The 16,682-nt window shown below is 37.4% G+C and overlaps 1 protein-coding gene across 2 annotated transcripts in view; it reads right to left on the reverse strand.

Moving 5' to 3' along the window:
• Positions 1-1,845: 1,845 nt before the first annotated feature.
• Positions 1,846-16,682, reverse strand: part of CYP2C114 (cytochrome P450 family 2 subfamily C member 114) — a 31,494-nt gene continuing 16,657 nt past the window's right edge. The window contains exons 7-10 of one of the 2 annotated variants that reach the window (XR_011422346.1): positions 14,384-14,571; positions 9,659-9,697; positions 4,266-4,407; positions 2,024-2,380 (exon numbers count right to left, since the gene is read on the reverse strand). Coding sequence is in view for 1 of the 2 variants with exons in the window: in XM_001502256.5 (XP_001502306.3) it covers positions 2,199-2,380; positions 4,266-4,407; positions 14,384-14,571 (512 nt within the window). In the remaining variant the exon portion in view is untranslated. Of the gene's footprint in view, positions 2,381-4,265; positions 4,408-9,658; positions 9,698-14,383; positions 14,572-16,682 lie in introns of both variants that reach the window. The other variant, XM_001502256.5, reaches the window with a different exon arrangement.

A 16,682-nucleotide genomic window follows, 5' to 3' on the forward strand; every position in this document is an offset into this window, starting at 1 on the left:
TTGAATGATGAAATTGGCTCCTTGCAAACTAGAGTTAAGAGGTCTTGAAGATTATCTTTACAAATGATTGAAGAAAACCTTCTAGTTTGGGAAGTCTAGCTAGTTACAATGAGATTAGTCTCATAACTCAATCATCAAATGCTACTACATTTATACAGCAGAAAAATAAGACACAGGCATCCTACATCTAATAATCTTAGAAAAAATAAATTGTCACTGGGGAGTCTGGATGTGATTTGCTTCTGCTTCTTTTTAAGGAAACAAGTCACATAACAGTTTTATATAAACCTTACTGGAATTTGGGGGTTTGTTTCCTTATAGAAAATAATAATAATTAAGATATATGAGGACTTCTTGCAGGAGTTGAGGGAATTTCTTATATCCTAGAACCTTCTTTGAAGATCTGCTTACTCTTTCATCTACGTGTTTATTCAGTAAATATTTACTAAACAATTAACTACTGCATACCAAGGCCTGGGCTAAGAATTAAGGGAAAGGTGCAGAAAAAAAAAAAAACACCCTCAAGGATCTTTCATTCCACCTGTTTAGATGTCCATGTCCTGGTCCCCAGACCTGTGATTATAGAAGTTAAATGGAAAGAGAGACTTTGAAAATATGATTAAGTTAAGGATTTTTAAAAGGGGAAGTTATCCTAAATTATCCAGGTGGGTCAAATGTAATCCCGAAGTCCTTATGAGAGGGAGGAAGAAAGCTCAGGGTAGGTGGGAGAAGACAAGCATGAGGATGAGTGATGGGAGGATGGTGTCAAGAGCCAAGGAATGCAGGCAGCATCTAGAAGCTGAAAAAGGCAGGGAATGAATTCTCTCCTAGAGCCTCCAGAAGGGAGCAGCCCTTCCAACACCTTGATTTTAGCTGGATTTTAGCTCAGTGGAACCGATATCCCCATATGTTATCTTAAGAAATTCATGCCAAAGTATCAGTGGATTTCTCTTGGAGAGGAGCTGGCAAAAGGTTAAAGGATGATGCCACTTCTCATTTCATACACTTCAAGACAGAAGGAAGGAAAAGTGATGACAATAATTTGACTATTTTAAATATTCAGGGGCCAGCCCCGTGGCCAAGTGGTTAAGTTCACTCACTCCGCTTCGGCGGCCCAGGGTTTCACCGGTTCGGAACCCTGGGCGCGTACATGGCACTGCTCGTCAGGCCACGTTGAGGTGGCATCCCACATGTCACAACTAGAAGGACCCACAACTAAAATATACAACTATGTACTGGAGGAATTTGGAGAGAAAAAAGCAGAAGAAAAATAAAATATTCAGTTGTCTCTATGCTTTAGAGATGACATGAGACTAAAGACTTCAGCATCATAGCATCAAACTGCCATCACACTAATGTTAAGTATAAAACAGAGCAGTGGAAAGTAGAAAAAAAATACAATCTGGTGACGCCTTCCAGGGATTTTGTTCTTGTTCGGGGAGAAAAGAAAAACACTTAGAATACGGGACTAGCAACATCAAAGCATAGTTAATAACTCTAAGTTTAAACACAAAGTAAAAAGAATATTTCAAGTCTTTTAGTATTCACCACGACACCAAAGCAGAGGAACGAATCCTAACATTGACTATTCATTCCTCCCTATTGCTGATCTTCTCACTGTTTCCCCAGAGGTTAAAGCTGCTTCTGGACACAATTTTTCTCACTTTCAAATCCAAACCTCAAGTAACTCTAGGTGACATTCAGCCAAAAGAGCTTTTCTGCCCTCTTCCCCTGTGTCCCTCTCTGTGCTTATCATTATGAGGATTAGAATGGCCTCTCTGGACTCTGTTTTCTTCCATTTCTTACCTGCATTAAGCACAAAAAAAGGAAAGTCTAAGAACTGACTCAGCAACCAATAATGCTTTTTATTTAGAATATGCAGAGGACAAATGGTTGTGTATTGGCTTCTACTAATCATTTTGTTTGTTTCACAGTGATAACATATTAATAACTCAATATTAGAGAAGTACTAGCATATGGTGGTCAATACAAGTATTACAAAAAATAAAGAATAGCACATACATTTAGGTGGTGAAACTCTCCTTTAATGGCGGTTGGCTGTTCACTGGATATTGAGGGAATGGGGAAATATGAAATGAGAGGTCAGAGAAGGCATTCCTGGGAAGGGGGTGAATAATGCCCCAGAGGAGGAGGATTGTAGATGGCAGCACATCAGCAGCTGGATGATCGGCCCTTCCTCACACAGGAATAAAGCAGAGCTGGTATGAGGGTGGCACATGGCCAAACCCACTGGCAGCTGGGGTGGTGTCGATATCCTTTGGGTCAACCACAGATTTTAGGGTAAATTTCTGTAAAATGGTGGTCAGAAATAAAAACAGCTCCATGCGGGCTAGACCTTCTCCCAGACACATTCGTTTTCCTGAAAATAACATAGAGAATTTGTTCCTTGAACATTATGCTTTGAACAGTCACAAAAAGTATGCAGTAACTATTTGATAAATGACTGAATAGATAGAGGGCTAGAAGGAGAGTTAGAGAGACAGATGCATAGAAGGATGGACGCACTTGCTATTCACCTAATATCTTAGTGGGAGACCTTCGTTCAACAAATATCTGCTGAGTATCAGCTCTACACCAAGCACTTTATTACATATTCCCACATTATAACTGCTCTTTTGACATTTCCAGTTTCCATCAATCTTTGTAGAAACATACCTATTTTTCTTGTCCAAGTGGGTAGAAGGCAGAAGGACTGAGGGCAGGGAACTCATATATCTGTTTCCCTTTCTATCTTGGGCACAAAATGCAGCCAAATTTTTTTCTTTCATGTGCTTTCAAAAGCACGTGTCTAAGTGTGTCACTCTCTCACTTTAAAATATTAAATGTCTTCCCCATCTGTCCTATGAGATGAGGTCCAAATGGGTTGAACTTCACATTTTGTGAGGTTCACATTTTGTTCCCAGTCTGATGTTCCATATCATTCCTTCCATTCTCCACACCATCCGCTCTCAGATCTAGCCAAATCCACTCTTCATCACTCTCTAACACACCATAAAGTTTCCAGCTTTATCTCATGCTGTTCCATTTGGTTAAGGTGCACTTCTCTTATTCTTCCTTCAAGACCTATGTCCCATGTCGTTTCCTCTTTATTATCCTTGTGATCCTCTCAAGCAGTAGAATTTTGCCCTCTCTGGGTTTCCTCAGCATCATATTCACACTTCATTTGAAGCATGGATCACCTTGAATCATAATTCTCTGTTTATTTATTTTTCTACCATGCTAAAATGTGTGTTCCTTGAAGAGAAGGCTCAGGCCTTAACATCTTGGTATGTACAGTGCAAGACCCAAAGCAGTCACCAAGGTCACTGAATAAATGAGGATGACTCTGTGGCCAGAGATTCAACACACACACTGTAGCTGTGGAGACCCAATATCCATGATGTATGATATGAGTGGAGGAAGATCAAGGTGCTCTGGAACCACTGCAGAGTATCCTGCCACAGTCCCAAGATTTCCCTGATGCAACACTTGGTTGGCAGGTTCTGACCTCCTCGACTTTCAGGAAACGTCCTGCTCCTGTGGTCCACTCCGTAAAAGTGCCCTGCCTTCTCTTCTTTCTTTGCTCCCCATCCCTTGTGAGGCAGCTCAAATTTCCTTTCTGCTGTTAGAATGTTTCTTATTCCATTTTATGCCACACTGTGGGGTATGAACGAGCAGGAAGCAGGCAGCTTCCCCTTCTGGTCTCCTGAGTAGCCTGTGTTTTCCTCTCCCACGGCACTAGTCTTACTGGATTACAATGATCTGTTTACTAATCTGCTTCCCTAACCAGAGTGTGAGCTAGTGCTCCCTAACTTTGGTGTTCATTCTGTGCTTGTGGATACCTGCAACCCGAGAGCTCAGTCTGGGGAATGAGGGATATCACATAGAAGATACTCAAAGTGGTGGAGTTACATACATTTCTCACGGAAGGCGAGGAAAATCTAAATGAGTTTCACCTTCTAAGAGGAGTTCTTGGTGATATATTAGTTATCAATATATTGGTGATTAGCTCAGTGACATATATACAGGCAGAATTCAATCTATTTGCTAACTTTTTCACATTCAAAGAACTGGGTCAGCTCCCCAAAGTTCCAATAATGGGGATGTATGAGGGTTGGGGGAGCGCATGGTCATTGGGAGTGGCGCTCATGATCATAGACAAAGAGCAGTTCTACCAGGCCCAGCGTGGACACCACGTAAGTTCCAATTGATCCCATGAAGGTAACCTGTCCCCTGAAGTACCGAAGGAAATACATTTTTATTACCTGCTGAGAAAGCCATGAAGTAGTCGCTCTTCTTAAAGTTGCCACTCTCATCCAGGAAGTGGCCAGGATCAAACACCTCTGGGTTGTGGAATTCTTTAGCATCGTACAGCACGGAAGTCAGTGATGTTAATATGGTCGTGCCCTGGAAAGAACAGATGAAGATACACTGAGTTATAAAGAAGTCATGGAGCTGGAAGGAAGGTTGCGAATCATTTAGTCCAATCTTCTGATCTATTGATGAGGAGTCCTGGGTCCAAAGAAGGACAGCGGCATTGTGAGCCAGACAGAAAAGCAACACGCAGGACAAGTTCAAGACCAGTGGCGGCGATGTTGCTAAAGTTGCCTTCAATAGCATTTGAAATACTGAGTACTTGGTTACTTGGGTACCAGATTTCTGAATCCCCTCTACCCATCACGACGTTTGAACACTGGTGTCTGTCCCACCCTCTGCTCTATTTCACCACTTCGGTTTTCATACATCTCATATGTGGATCATGGTTTAAAATGGAAGCCTCTTCTGACTCTTGAAGAGTCAGGAATATTTGGAATCTGTTCATAGGGCTTTTCTAAATAGAGGTCTGATCTGATTAAAAATGACTTCTGGCAAGGGGCTGGCCTCGTGGCCGAGTGGTTGAGTTCACGCGCTCCGCTGCAGGCGGCCCAGTGTTTCGTTGGTTCAAATCCTGGGTGTGGACATGGCACTGCTTATCAAACCACGCTGAGGCAGCGTCCCACATGCCACAACTAGAAGGACCCACAACGAAGAATACACAACTATGTACCGGGGGGCTTTGGGGAGAAAAAGGAAAAAATAAAATCTTAAAAAAAAAAAAATGACTTCTAGCAAATCCATACAGACAGAAATAGCTTAGTGGTTGTCAAGGGCTGGAGGGAGGGAGAAATGGGAAATGATTGCTTGACAGGTAGGGGATTTTCTTTTGGGTTGACGAAAATGTTATGGAAATAGTAGCTATGGTTGCACAACCTTGTTAATGCACTAAATTTCATTGAATTGTACACTTTAAAATAGCTAAAATGGTAAATTTTATGTGTATTTTACCACAATAAAAAAGAAAATTTGCCCAAGAAAAAAATGACTTCTTAAAAATTATCAACAAGTACACTAACAACTACTGAGCATTTATTTTTGGGATGTAATTGGTCTCTCTCAATTTAAAAATATGGGGGGGCCGGCCCCATGGCTAAGTGGTTAAAGTTCCATGCGCTCTGCTTCAACAGCCTGGGGTTCGCATGTTCGGATCCTGGTGTGGACCTACTCCACTCATCAGTGATGCTGTGGAGGCATTCCACATGCAAAGTAAAGAAAGATTGGCACAGATGTTAGCTCAGGGAAAATCTTCCTCCCACACACACAAAACTACATATATAGGGAACTCTTCATTGTGGATGAATCCTAGCTTTAAAACACACACACACACAGATGGCAAAATTAGAAAAATTACCGTTTTTCAACAATTCAGGTAAAGATCGTCAATTAGTGCTAAAACTGTTAGATGAATGATTCAGGAAACAGGATATTCACAAAGTCTTAAAATAGCATGCTATACACTTTTATTAATTACCTAAGTAAAAAAGAACCTCACTAATGGAGAGAGAGGGCACACACTTCTTTAATAAGTGATTACATTGGCATCACCAGTAATGAAATAAACCAGCCAAAATGTGGTACATTGGGACATACACAACATCATCTATGTAGCTTTCCTGCCAAAAACACAGTACTGGAATCTAATCTCAAGAAAACAATCACACAAAACCAGACTGAGGAACTTTTACATGACAACTGTCTTGGTCTCTTTAAAACTGTCGACGTATTGAAATGAAACAAATAAACAAAGGAAAAAGAACTATTCTTGATAACAGGGGACAAAAAGGACAAATAATCACATTATATATTTGTTCCTTGATTGGATACTAGATGCCCCCTCAAAAAAAGCTATAAAAGATCTTTTAGGATAATTGAGAAAATGTAATTATAGGCTATATATTAAAGCTATTGTGAAGATGATAACTCCTTGAGTGAGAACGCTATTATTACTATGCAAAAGGAAGTCCTTGTTATTAGAAGATACATACTGAAGTATTTAGGTGTTAAGTGCGGTAGGTAGATGATAGATAGATAGATTGTTAGATGCAGAGAGATATGTAGTTAAAATACAGATATATACACATTTTCATATATTATATATACATATATATTTCTGTTGTGTGTTTGTTTTAAATGTTATTCAGATTTCTAATGTTTTTTTAATTTAAAATTGGGAGAAAATTCCATCCCTTAAGTTCACTATAATTTTGTTTTTAAAGTTATTGCCTTGTATATTTTAAAACAACTAATACATGAAAATGCTACTTTAAGATTTAAAAAGCAGGTATATTTTCAGTAAGTGGTGTGGGTACAAGTGGATATCCATAAAGAAAAGAATTGAAGTGTCATCATTACGCCACACCATAGGTGAAAATGAACTTTAAATGGATCATAGACCCAAATATAAAAGCTAAAAGTATAAAACTTGTAAAAGAAAAGATAAGTGTAAATATTTGGAAACTTGAGCTTGAAAATAATTTTTAAGATAGGCCACAAAAGCACAAATCATTAGAGAAATAAAAACTTGTATACAAATGTTCATAGCACCTTTATTCAAATAGCCCAAAACTGGAAACAACTCAAATATTCATCAGTCAACAGATAAATAATTTGTGGTACCTCATACGATGGAATACTACTCCTCAAATAAAAAGCAACAAACTAATGACACATGCAATAACAAAGATGAACCTCAAACACATTCCGCCACATAAAAAGCAGAGAGAAGGGTTTATATTGATTACGTGTTATTCCATTCATGTCAATCCATCATATTGCATTCCCGAAAAGGCAAAACTATAGGACCAAAAGCAGATCAGTGGCTACAAAGGACTGAAACTGGGGGAATGGATTGGTTGCAAAAGGAGAAGGAAGGAACTTTTTGAGATAATGGAAATGTTTTATGTGTTAGTTGTGGTGGTACCTACATAACTTCACATACTGGTCAAAACTCATTAGACTTTACAGTTAAACAGGTGAATTTGCTTTTAGATAAGTTATACCTCAAGTTAAAAACAAAGTGTTACGTTAAGTCACAAAAAGCAATGTGGTGAAAAGTCACTCTCCCTCCCATTTAATCACACAAATCCACTTAGACTTTTCAAAAGCAACCATTCCCACCAACTAGTTAAATGTCCTTCCAGAGAATATGTCCTTCCTCTCAGAAATATTAAGCTAATCAGACAGATAAACCTATCTACTTTTATGCCACTTACCACTCTCTTCTTTTTTTTATCCAAATGACAAGCATCCCCTGCATCTTGATATTTTTATTTAATAAAATAACTTAGATACAGTCCCATATCAACACATACACATCTGCCTTATTCATGCTACATAATGTGAATGTGCCCTTATGCTACTGATGAACATTTAGAGAATTCAAAATATTTTTATTACAAGCAATGATGCAAGGAGAATTTTTTTGGACATTCCTTCATTAGCACTTGTAATAGATATCAAGAATTTTAATTCTTGCATTTTAAGATATTATATTTTATATTTTAATGGATATTGCCAAACTGTCCTCCAAAAAAAATGGACTTATTTATAATCCTGCCAGTCGCACTTGCAAGTACTTGTTTACACATATCCTCATCAACACAACATTTTCTCAGCCTTTGACTTCATCTCTCTGATAGATGAAAATGTTGTCTCATAGTTTTAGCATATGTATTTTGGGTATGTCACCTAGTTTAATTCCTGCAACATTCTATTGAAGTAGAAAAGTTTCAACAGTTTACAAGTGAGAAAACTGAGGCTCATGGGGTTAAAAACTTTATTCAAGATTATAGCTAAGAGTAGCAGAACCAGAGTTCATGCTGAGTTCCTCCTGAATTTGCATCCTGCTGCCATGCATTTCTGAATACCTACCGGAATTTTCCATTTTTAGGACACATTTGACAGAGGCAGTACCTGATTCTTTTAGAAAAGCCAAAAGGGGAATATCCCTCTGCACACGTGACACTCCCACCCCTCTGCCCTAAGCATGCAACTATGATTCTGATCATCTGTTTTCCTGGCTGGGAAATAAGAACTTGCAAACCATAAAGAGACATAATCTGGGCACATGAAACACAAATGGTCATTCTGCAACCAGAGGAAGTCATCCTTCCCCAAAGTGACTTCATCAACTATTTCAAAATTATGTGTAGGAGGACCATTTTAGCCTCTTGCTATTTTTCTGCTTCAGCCCATAAAATAGGAGCATTTGTCTTCTTAGAGGTGTAAGTACACAATCCTTTGTCTGAAACCATGGAGCCAAATGTATTTTCATATTTAGAATTGTTTGAAATTTTACAAAGATATTATGATCTATATGGCGTAAAGTTTATGACATCGCCAATAATGTGACAAATACCAAACAATCAAGCGCATTGCTATTTCTTTAGCAAAACATGAATAGTCACACACAGTGGCATAAATAAGGAATATAAATAGATTTATTTCAGTTCAAGTAAGGTTTTGGCCCCTGAATGAAATTGCACCAAACTTACCTTTGTTTTAAATTTTCCCAGTTCTGAGTATTGCAAAATTAAGGATGAGGGGTTTCTAAACCCACATTACAGAAAAAACCTTAGATCAGCTCTGTCCAACACAGCCTTGAATGATCCAAGGTTATTTACACTTAAATTAAAGCTAATTAAAAGTAAATAAAATTTAAAATTCAGTTCCTCAGTTGCATTAATCACATTTCAGGTGTTCCATAGGCACATGCTGCTAATAGCTACCATGTGAGGCAACACAGATATTCAGAATCCTCTCTCCCCCAGAAGATGGCAGTAGTAATTTCAACCTTAATAAACTCTCAACTCTTGTCCCCTCAAAGTAGAATTTTCAGTTTTTTCAAAAAATAATAGCAGTATGTGCAGGCTTCGAATGGGAATATTTTGTAGGATACTAACTAGAAAGTCTGAATAAATAGAGAAACCATGTGTCACAAAGCATTGGAAAGCTGCTGAGACAAAAATTAGTCTCCAGATTCCAGAGATGGAAGATCCTTGGAAAGGTAAGCCAATATCTACAGTCAATTTTCAACTGCGTTAATAACCAATTCTGAAATGGAGCAGAAGGCATTACATAATTCTGTCTGCCTAGTGAGGGAATGAACACTTTCTGGAAGAAGATAAATATCACCTGAGACTTCATTTTTTAATGTAATATCTGCACTTAACAAAAACTTATTAAGCACACTAAAGACAGAACTAAGTGAACACAAAAAGAGAAAGAGGCAATAAACTATATAAGGCAATAAAATATACCCAAGGTCAGAAAAATTACCCACCTTTTTTTATGAGGCCAGCATTACCTTCATTTCAGAAGTCTGACAAGAAAATATTGAGGAAGAAAAATTGTACATCAAAGTCTCTTATGAATATAAATACAAATATTCTCAATAAAATGTTGCAAACAAAACTCAGCTGTGTATATGTGAGAGAGACAGAAACAAAGATAGAGATCAAAATACATGCCATATAAATAGATGCAGAGAATCCATTTGATCAAATTGTACACACATTTATGACAAAATAATTATATAGGTTGCCAAGAGCAGGGGAGATGGAGAAATGATGAGTTCCTAATCAACCAGTATAGAGTTCCAGTAATACAAGATGAATACGTTCTAGAGATCTGCTGTACAACATTGTGCCCATAGTTAACAATATTGTATTGCAATTTAAAAATCCATTAAAAGGATAGATCGCAGTTTAAGTGTTTTTACCACAATAAAATTTTTAAATTTCATTTTAATTTCTAAAAATTGAAAGAAGTACCAATTTGCTACAATCTCTTTCAGAAGGTAGAAGCAGAAGAAATACTTCCTAACTCAATCTATAAGTCCAGCATTACCCTAATATCAAAACCAGACAAAGACATCACAAGAAACGAAAACTACAGACTAATATCTCTCAGAAACAGAGGCCACTGGGGCTGGCCCCATGGCCGAGCGGTTAAGTGCGCGCGCTCCACTGCAGGCGGCCCAGTGTTTCGTTGGTTCAAATCCTGGGCGCGACATGGCACTGCTCATCAAACCACGCTGAGGCAGAGTCCCACATGCCACAACTAGAAGGACCCACAACGAAGAATATACAACTATGTACCGCGGGGCTTTGGGGAGAAAAAGGAAAAAATAAAATCTTTAAAAAAAAAAAAAAAGAAACAGAGGCCAGCCCAGTGGCATAGTAGTTAAGTTCACACACTCTGCTTCAGCAGCGCAAGGTTTGTGGGTTCAGATCCTGGGTGTGCACCTACACACTGCTCATCAAGCTATGTTGTGACAGTGTCCCACATACAAAACGGAGGAAGACTGGCACAGATATTAGCTCAGGGATAATCTCCCTCAAGCAAAAAGAGGAGGATTGGCAAGAGATGCTTAGCTCAGGGCCAATCTTTTCACCAAAATAGTAATTTAAAAAATCTCTCTCAGAAACATACATATAAAAATGCTCAACAAATATAACTTAGCAAATGCTTAGCAACTATAACTCAATAGTGTATTTTTGAAAATTATACACGGACCAAGTGAGATTTATCCCAGGCATGCAGAGCTAGTTCAACATTTAAAAACCAATTAATGCAATCCATTACGTCAACAGGCTAAAGAAGAAAAATCACACGATCATGTCAATAGATGCTGAAAAAACATTTGACAAAATCCAATACCCATTCATGATAAAAACTCTCAATAAACTAGAAACACAAGCGAACTTCCTCAACTTGATAGAGAATATCTACAAAAGCCCTATAGCTAACATCAAATTTAGTGAGAAACTCAAAGAATTCCCACTCACATCAGGAACAAGGCTAGGATGTCTCATCTCACCTCTGCTTTTCAATATCATGCTGGAAATCTTACCTAACGAAATAAGACAAGAAAAGGAAATAAAAGGTATACAGATTGGGGAAAAAGAAATAAAACTATCTTTGTTCATAGATGCCATAATCATCTACGTGGAAAATCCAAAAGAATTTTTAAAAAATTCCTGGAACTAATGAACAATTATACCAAGATTGCGTGATACAAGGTTAATATACTAAATTCAATCATTTTCATACATATCTGAAATGAACAATTGGAATTTAAAAGTAAAAACACAATGCCACTTACATTAGCATCCAAAAAATGAAATATTTAAGTATAAATATAACAAAATATGCATAAAATCTATAGAGGAAACCACAAAACTCTGATGGAAAAAATCAAAGATCTAAACAAATGGAGAGATATTCCATGTTTATGGGTAGGAAGACTTAATATTGTCAACATGTCAGTTCTTCTTGACTTAACCTACCAATTCAATGTCATCTAAATCAAAATCCCAACAAGTTTTTGTGTGGATATCAATAAAGTAATTCTAAAGCATATATGGAAAGGAAAAAGCTCAGTGGAACAGAACAGAGAGCCCAGAAATAGACCCACATAAATAAATTTGGCTGATCTTTGACAAAGGAGCAAAGGCAGCCAAATGGAGAAAATATAATTTTTTCAAAGAATATTGCAAGAAATCTGGACGTCCACAAGCAAAAAGATGAATCTCACACCCTTCACAAAATTTAGCTCAAAATAGATCACAGACCCAAATGTAAAACACAAAACTATAAAACTACTAAAAGATAAAACAGGAAAATATCTAGATGACCTTGGGTTTGGCAATGACTTTTAAAAATTTCTGCTCTGTGACAGACATTTTCAAGAGAACGAAAAGACAAGTCACAGACTAGGAGAAAATATTTACAAAAGACATGTCTGATAAAGAATTGTTATGCAAAATATACAAAGAACTCTTAAAACTCAACAATAAGAACTCAAACATAATTTAAAAATGGGAAAAAGATCTGAATAGACCCCTAATCAAAGAAGATATACAGATGACAAATAAGCATATGAAAAGATGCTCCACATCATACATCATCAGGAGAATGCAAAATAAAATAACAATGAGATACCACTTTGCACCTTTTAGGATGGCCATAATCCGGAACACTGACAATATCAAATGCTGACAGGGTTGTGGAGCAACGGGACCTCTTATTCATTGCTGGTGGGAATACAAATGATAGTGCCATTTTGGAAGACAGTTTGGCATCTCTTACAAAACTAAACATACTCTTACCACGTGATTCAGCAATCACATTCCTTGTTATTTACCTAAAAAAGCTGAAAACTTATGTCCACACAAAAATCTATACATGGACATTTATAGAAGCTGTATTCATAATTGCCAAAACTTGGAAGCAACCAAGATGTTTTTCACAAGGTAAATGAATTAAAAACTGAGTTGTATTCAGACAATGAAATTTTATTCAGCACTAAAAAGAAATGAGCTATCAAGCCATGAAAAGACATGGAGGAAACAAATGCATATTACTAAGTGAAAGAAGCCAATGTGAAAAGGCTACATACTATATAATTCCAACTGTACGATATTCTGGAAGAGGCAAAACTACAAAGACAGTAAAAGGATCAGTGGTGGTTAGGGGTTTTGGGGGAAGGAGGGATGAACAGACAGAGCACAGAGGATTTTTATGGCAGTGAAACTACTCTGTACGATACTACAATTATGGGTACATGTCATCATACACTGTCCAAATCCATAGAATGTACAATGCCAAGAGTGAAGCCTAATGTAAATGAAGAGCTTTGGATAATGATAACATGTCAATGTAGGCTCATCAATTGTAACAAATGTACCATTCTGGTAGAGGATGCTGATAATGGGGCATGCTATACATGTGTGGAGGCCGGAGGCATATGGGAAATCTCTGTACCTTCTGCTCAATATTGCTGTGACCCTGAAACTGCTCTAAAAAATAAAGCCCATCAGAGAAAATCATACGAAAATAAGAGAAGAGGAAATATTTTCCTAAGCTTATTTTTTTAATATTTACAAAAATATACACAAATTGGGGCTGGCCCCGTGGCTGAGTGGTTAAGTTCGCGCACTCCGCTGCAGGCGGCCCAGTGTTTCGTTGGTTCGAATCCTGGGCGCGGACATGGCACTGCTCATCAGACCACGCTGAGGCAGTGTCCCACATGCCACAACTAGAAGAACCCACAACGAAGAATACACAACTATGTACTGGGGGGCTTTGGGGAGAAAAAGGAAAAAATAAAATCTTAAAAAAAAAAAAATTATATAAAAAAAATATATATATATACACAGATTATCGTTCCCAATGATGAGACATTAAACCCCACCCCTTCCTGGATATCAGAAGTGAAACAAGATGTTCACTATCACCACTTCTATTCAAAACTATCTGGAAATCCAGCCAGTGTGCTAATACAGTAAAGATAAATTAAAGTCATGAGAATTGCAATATAAAAAATAAAGCAAATATTAAGCCATATCGCAGAGCTGTGTACACAGAAATTATAAATGAATCCACAAATAAATTATTAGCAATGATAGGTGAATTTGGAAAAGTTTCTAGACACAAGGTGACCAAAATAACACAATCAATTATATGTGATAACCAAAAAGTACAAAAGGCATTTTTAAAATTATACAATGTATAAAAACATCAAAAATATAATTTATCTAGGAAAAACGTAATAGATGCGCAAGCCACTGTACTGAAAACAAAACAATATTGAAAAAGTAAAAGAAAGTCCAAATAAATTGTGAGAATGTACTATAGCCCTGAAGTGAAAGATTCAAGATGTCCATTTTTTCCCAAATTAATTTAATATTACTCTGATAAATCACAGCTGAGTATTTTGCGTAATTGACAAACTAATACTAAAATTTATGTAGAAATGTAAACAGCTAAGAGTAGTCAAAACCATATTAAAGAAGCAGAACAAATTTGGAAGACTTATACAGCCAGATATCAAGACTTGTCATCAAGCTTTACAGCACCAACTGGCAAGAACACAAACTTCATCAAGCTGCCACACATGATTTTTGCTCTTCTCATATCTTGGCGTCAGTAGAGGATTGAAACCATATTGTGAATATGGGAACTACAAGAGCACTGAGGTCAGTGTAGGAGAAACAAATCTTACCTTGGGGATGATATAGTTTCTAAATTTAACGTCACAGGTCACTGCATGAGGCAGGTTGGTGGGGACGATGTCAGTGTATCTCTGAATCTCGTGTATCACGGCATCCATGTAGGGCATGTGGCTCCTGTCCTGCATGCTGGGGCTCCGGTGTCTACCAATCACACGGTCAATTTCTTCCTGAACTTTAGCTGGTAAGACACAAGTAAGACTGATAGAAAAAGAAGAGAAGAATGCATAGCACATTTGCATTCCAACTCAGGGTTACATGAAGCACTATGAAGGTGTGCCAACAGCATTATAAACATAAGTTATATGCCCAGAAGTACACCTAGACGTGGAGTTGCCACCATATAGATGCATACAACTCTCATACAAGCAAGGCGTTGAGATACATTTGCGCACACCTATACAGGATAATCAATACAAGCAGAAATGATGAAATGCTTCAAAATATAAGTACACTATTTAACTTAAGAAATTACTGTCCTTGCAGAAAGAAAAACAGGAATCAAGTATTAATTTCATATAATATATGATGTTTTAAAAACCAAATTCTATTAACTGATGTATATATGTGTATGGTTTGTGTGACTATATGTGTGCTGTGTGTGTGTGTTTCTGCAACTTGCAATGATATCTTTTCTCATCCTCACATTCCCCAAAAGTGGCCACTTTGAAACATTCTGGCAGTTTCTTCTGAAATGTATGTTTCTTATTTCTATAGTGATTATTTCTTGATTTATCCATTTTTTAGACACTGTCTAATGACTTTTTCTGGTAAGAGATGTGAGGACTTACATCTTAACCATCATCCCATACAAAATACCTATACCTACAAACAGATGCACACACACACTTCCCCTCACCACATTTCCCCCAATATATTTATATAACGATTTTGATCATATCAGTATGCACTGTTTATATCATTAAGATTATAATAAATATTGTACAAGTAAGAAAACTATGATTATGTTTGATCTTTTGTACATTTGTGGGCTTATAAGTGCTTATTTCAATTCCTAATTTTTAGATGCCCATTTAGAGCTATTGCAAATGCTCAGGTGGATGCTTCAAACTCCCAGAAATAATTTTCTAATTACTGGAAAATCTCAAAAAATCAATCATTTCTCTTTTGTTCTTAGTGTCTCCTCATTTCTGCTTTATCCATGTGGTCTATTTTGAAATACACGTTTTCTAACCCTGGTGCCCAGCACCCTCCCTGAAACTTCCATTCTCCTCCATGAGTTCTCCTGAGTCCTGGAGCCCATGGCTTCCTCTGATTTGATTTTAGATATTTGGAAGGAGCATATCCTTCAATATCATTCTGAGAGGATAAAAACAGATATTACTTTTTGCCAATTTATAGATCTGAAAATATCCTCTAACTATTAATACTAAGGATGATCTTTTACTCTTGAGAATTATAATGCTATATATGACCTGATTTATGTCTGAAAGTTTTTATGAATTTCTCTTCAATCCTGGTGTTCTGAAGTGCCATGACCCTCTGCCTTGGGGCAGGTATTACTACGTTCACTTTGCTGGGCATATGGTGAGAATTTTCCATCTAGATGGCAGAAGATGGAGATCTTTTCTCTGCTGCTGTTCATTCTCTGGAGTATATATCTGGCTGCTGAATTTTAGGAACAGGATGGAGAAAGGAGCTAAGGGTCTCAGAATTCAAATGGACTCCTACTTAGTCTGTTTTTTCAGCCATGCACCTCACACTTTCCATGTTACTGCCCAGTGTCCCTGAGTGTAGGGCCTCTTAGGTTCCATTTCTGTAGAGACTAAGCCTGCCTTTCCTGTGTAGGAAAAACTGTTATCTGCTGCTACTTCTCCACAAGAGAAGTTGTCGAGGGAACCTGGGCAGGGAGAGTCTGCTGTTTTCTGCTCCATTCTTCCTATACCTTCTTTGACAATTGGTTCTTCCAATACTGAACCTACGTGGATATAGGGGCATGAATTTGCTTGTTTACCCATGATAAATCTTCCTTTTTTGACACTTATGTAATGACTTCAATCTCTCTACTGAGTTGGTTATCAGCCCTACATCTGCTCTCTGTTTCGGAAATTTGCTAAAGACTTCATGATTGTTGTGCTCCTTTTTTCCAACTTAAACAGGAGTAACTCTCATTTGTAGCTATTCATCGTTTCAATGAGATTCTGACCCAGAAAAACATAATGTATGTAGCTAATCTGCTATGCAGAACCAGACTCTATTTGAAGATAAATTTTTTAAGAAAGTTGTTCATAAAAGATAAAACTATTGACCTGAAAAGAAATTCTTATGGTA

This window comes from Equus caballus, chromosome 1 (assembly GCF_041296265.1).
Source record: "Equus caballus isolate H_3958 breed thoroughbred chromosome 1, TB-T2T, whole genome shotgun sequence".
Classification (NCBI taxonomy): domain Eukaryota; kingdom Metazoa; phylum Chordata; class Mammalia; order Perissodactyla; family Equidae; genus Equus; species Equus caballus.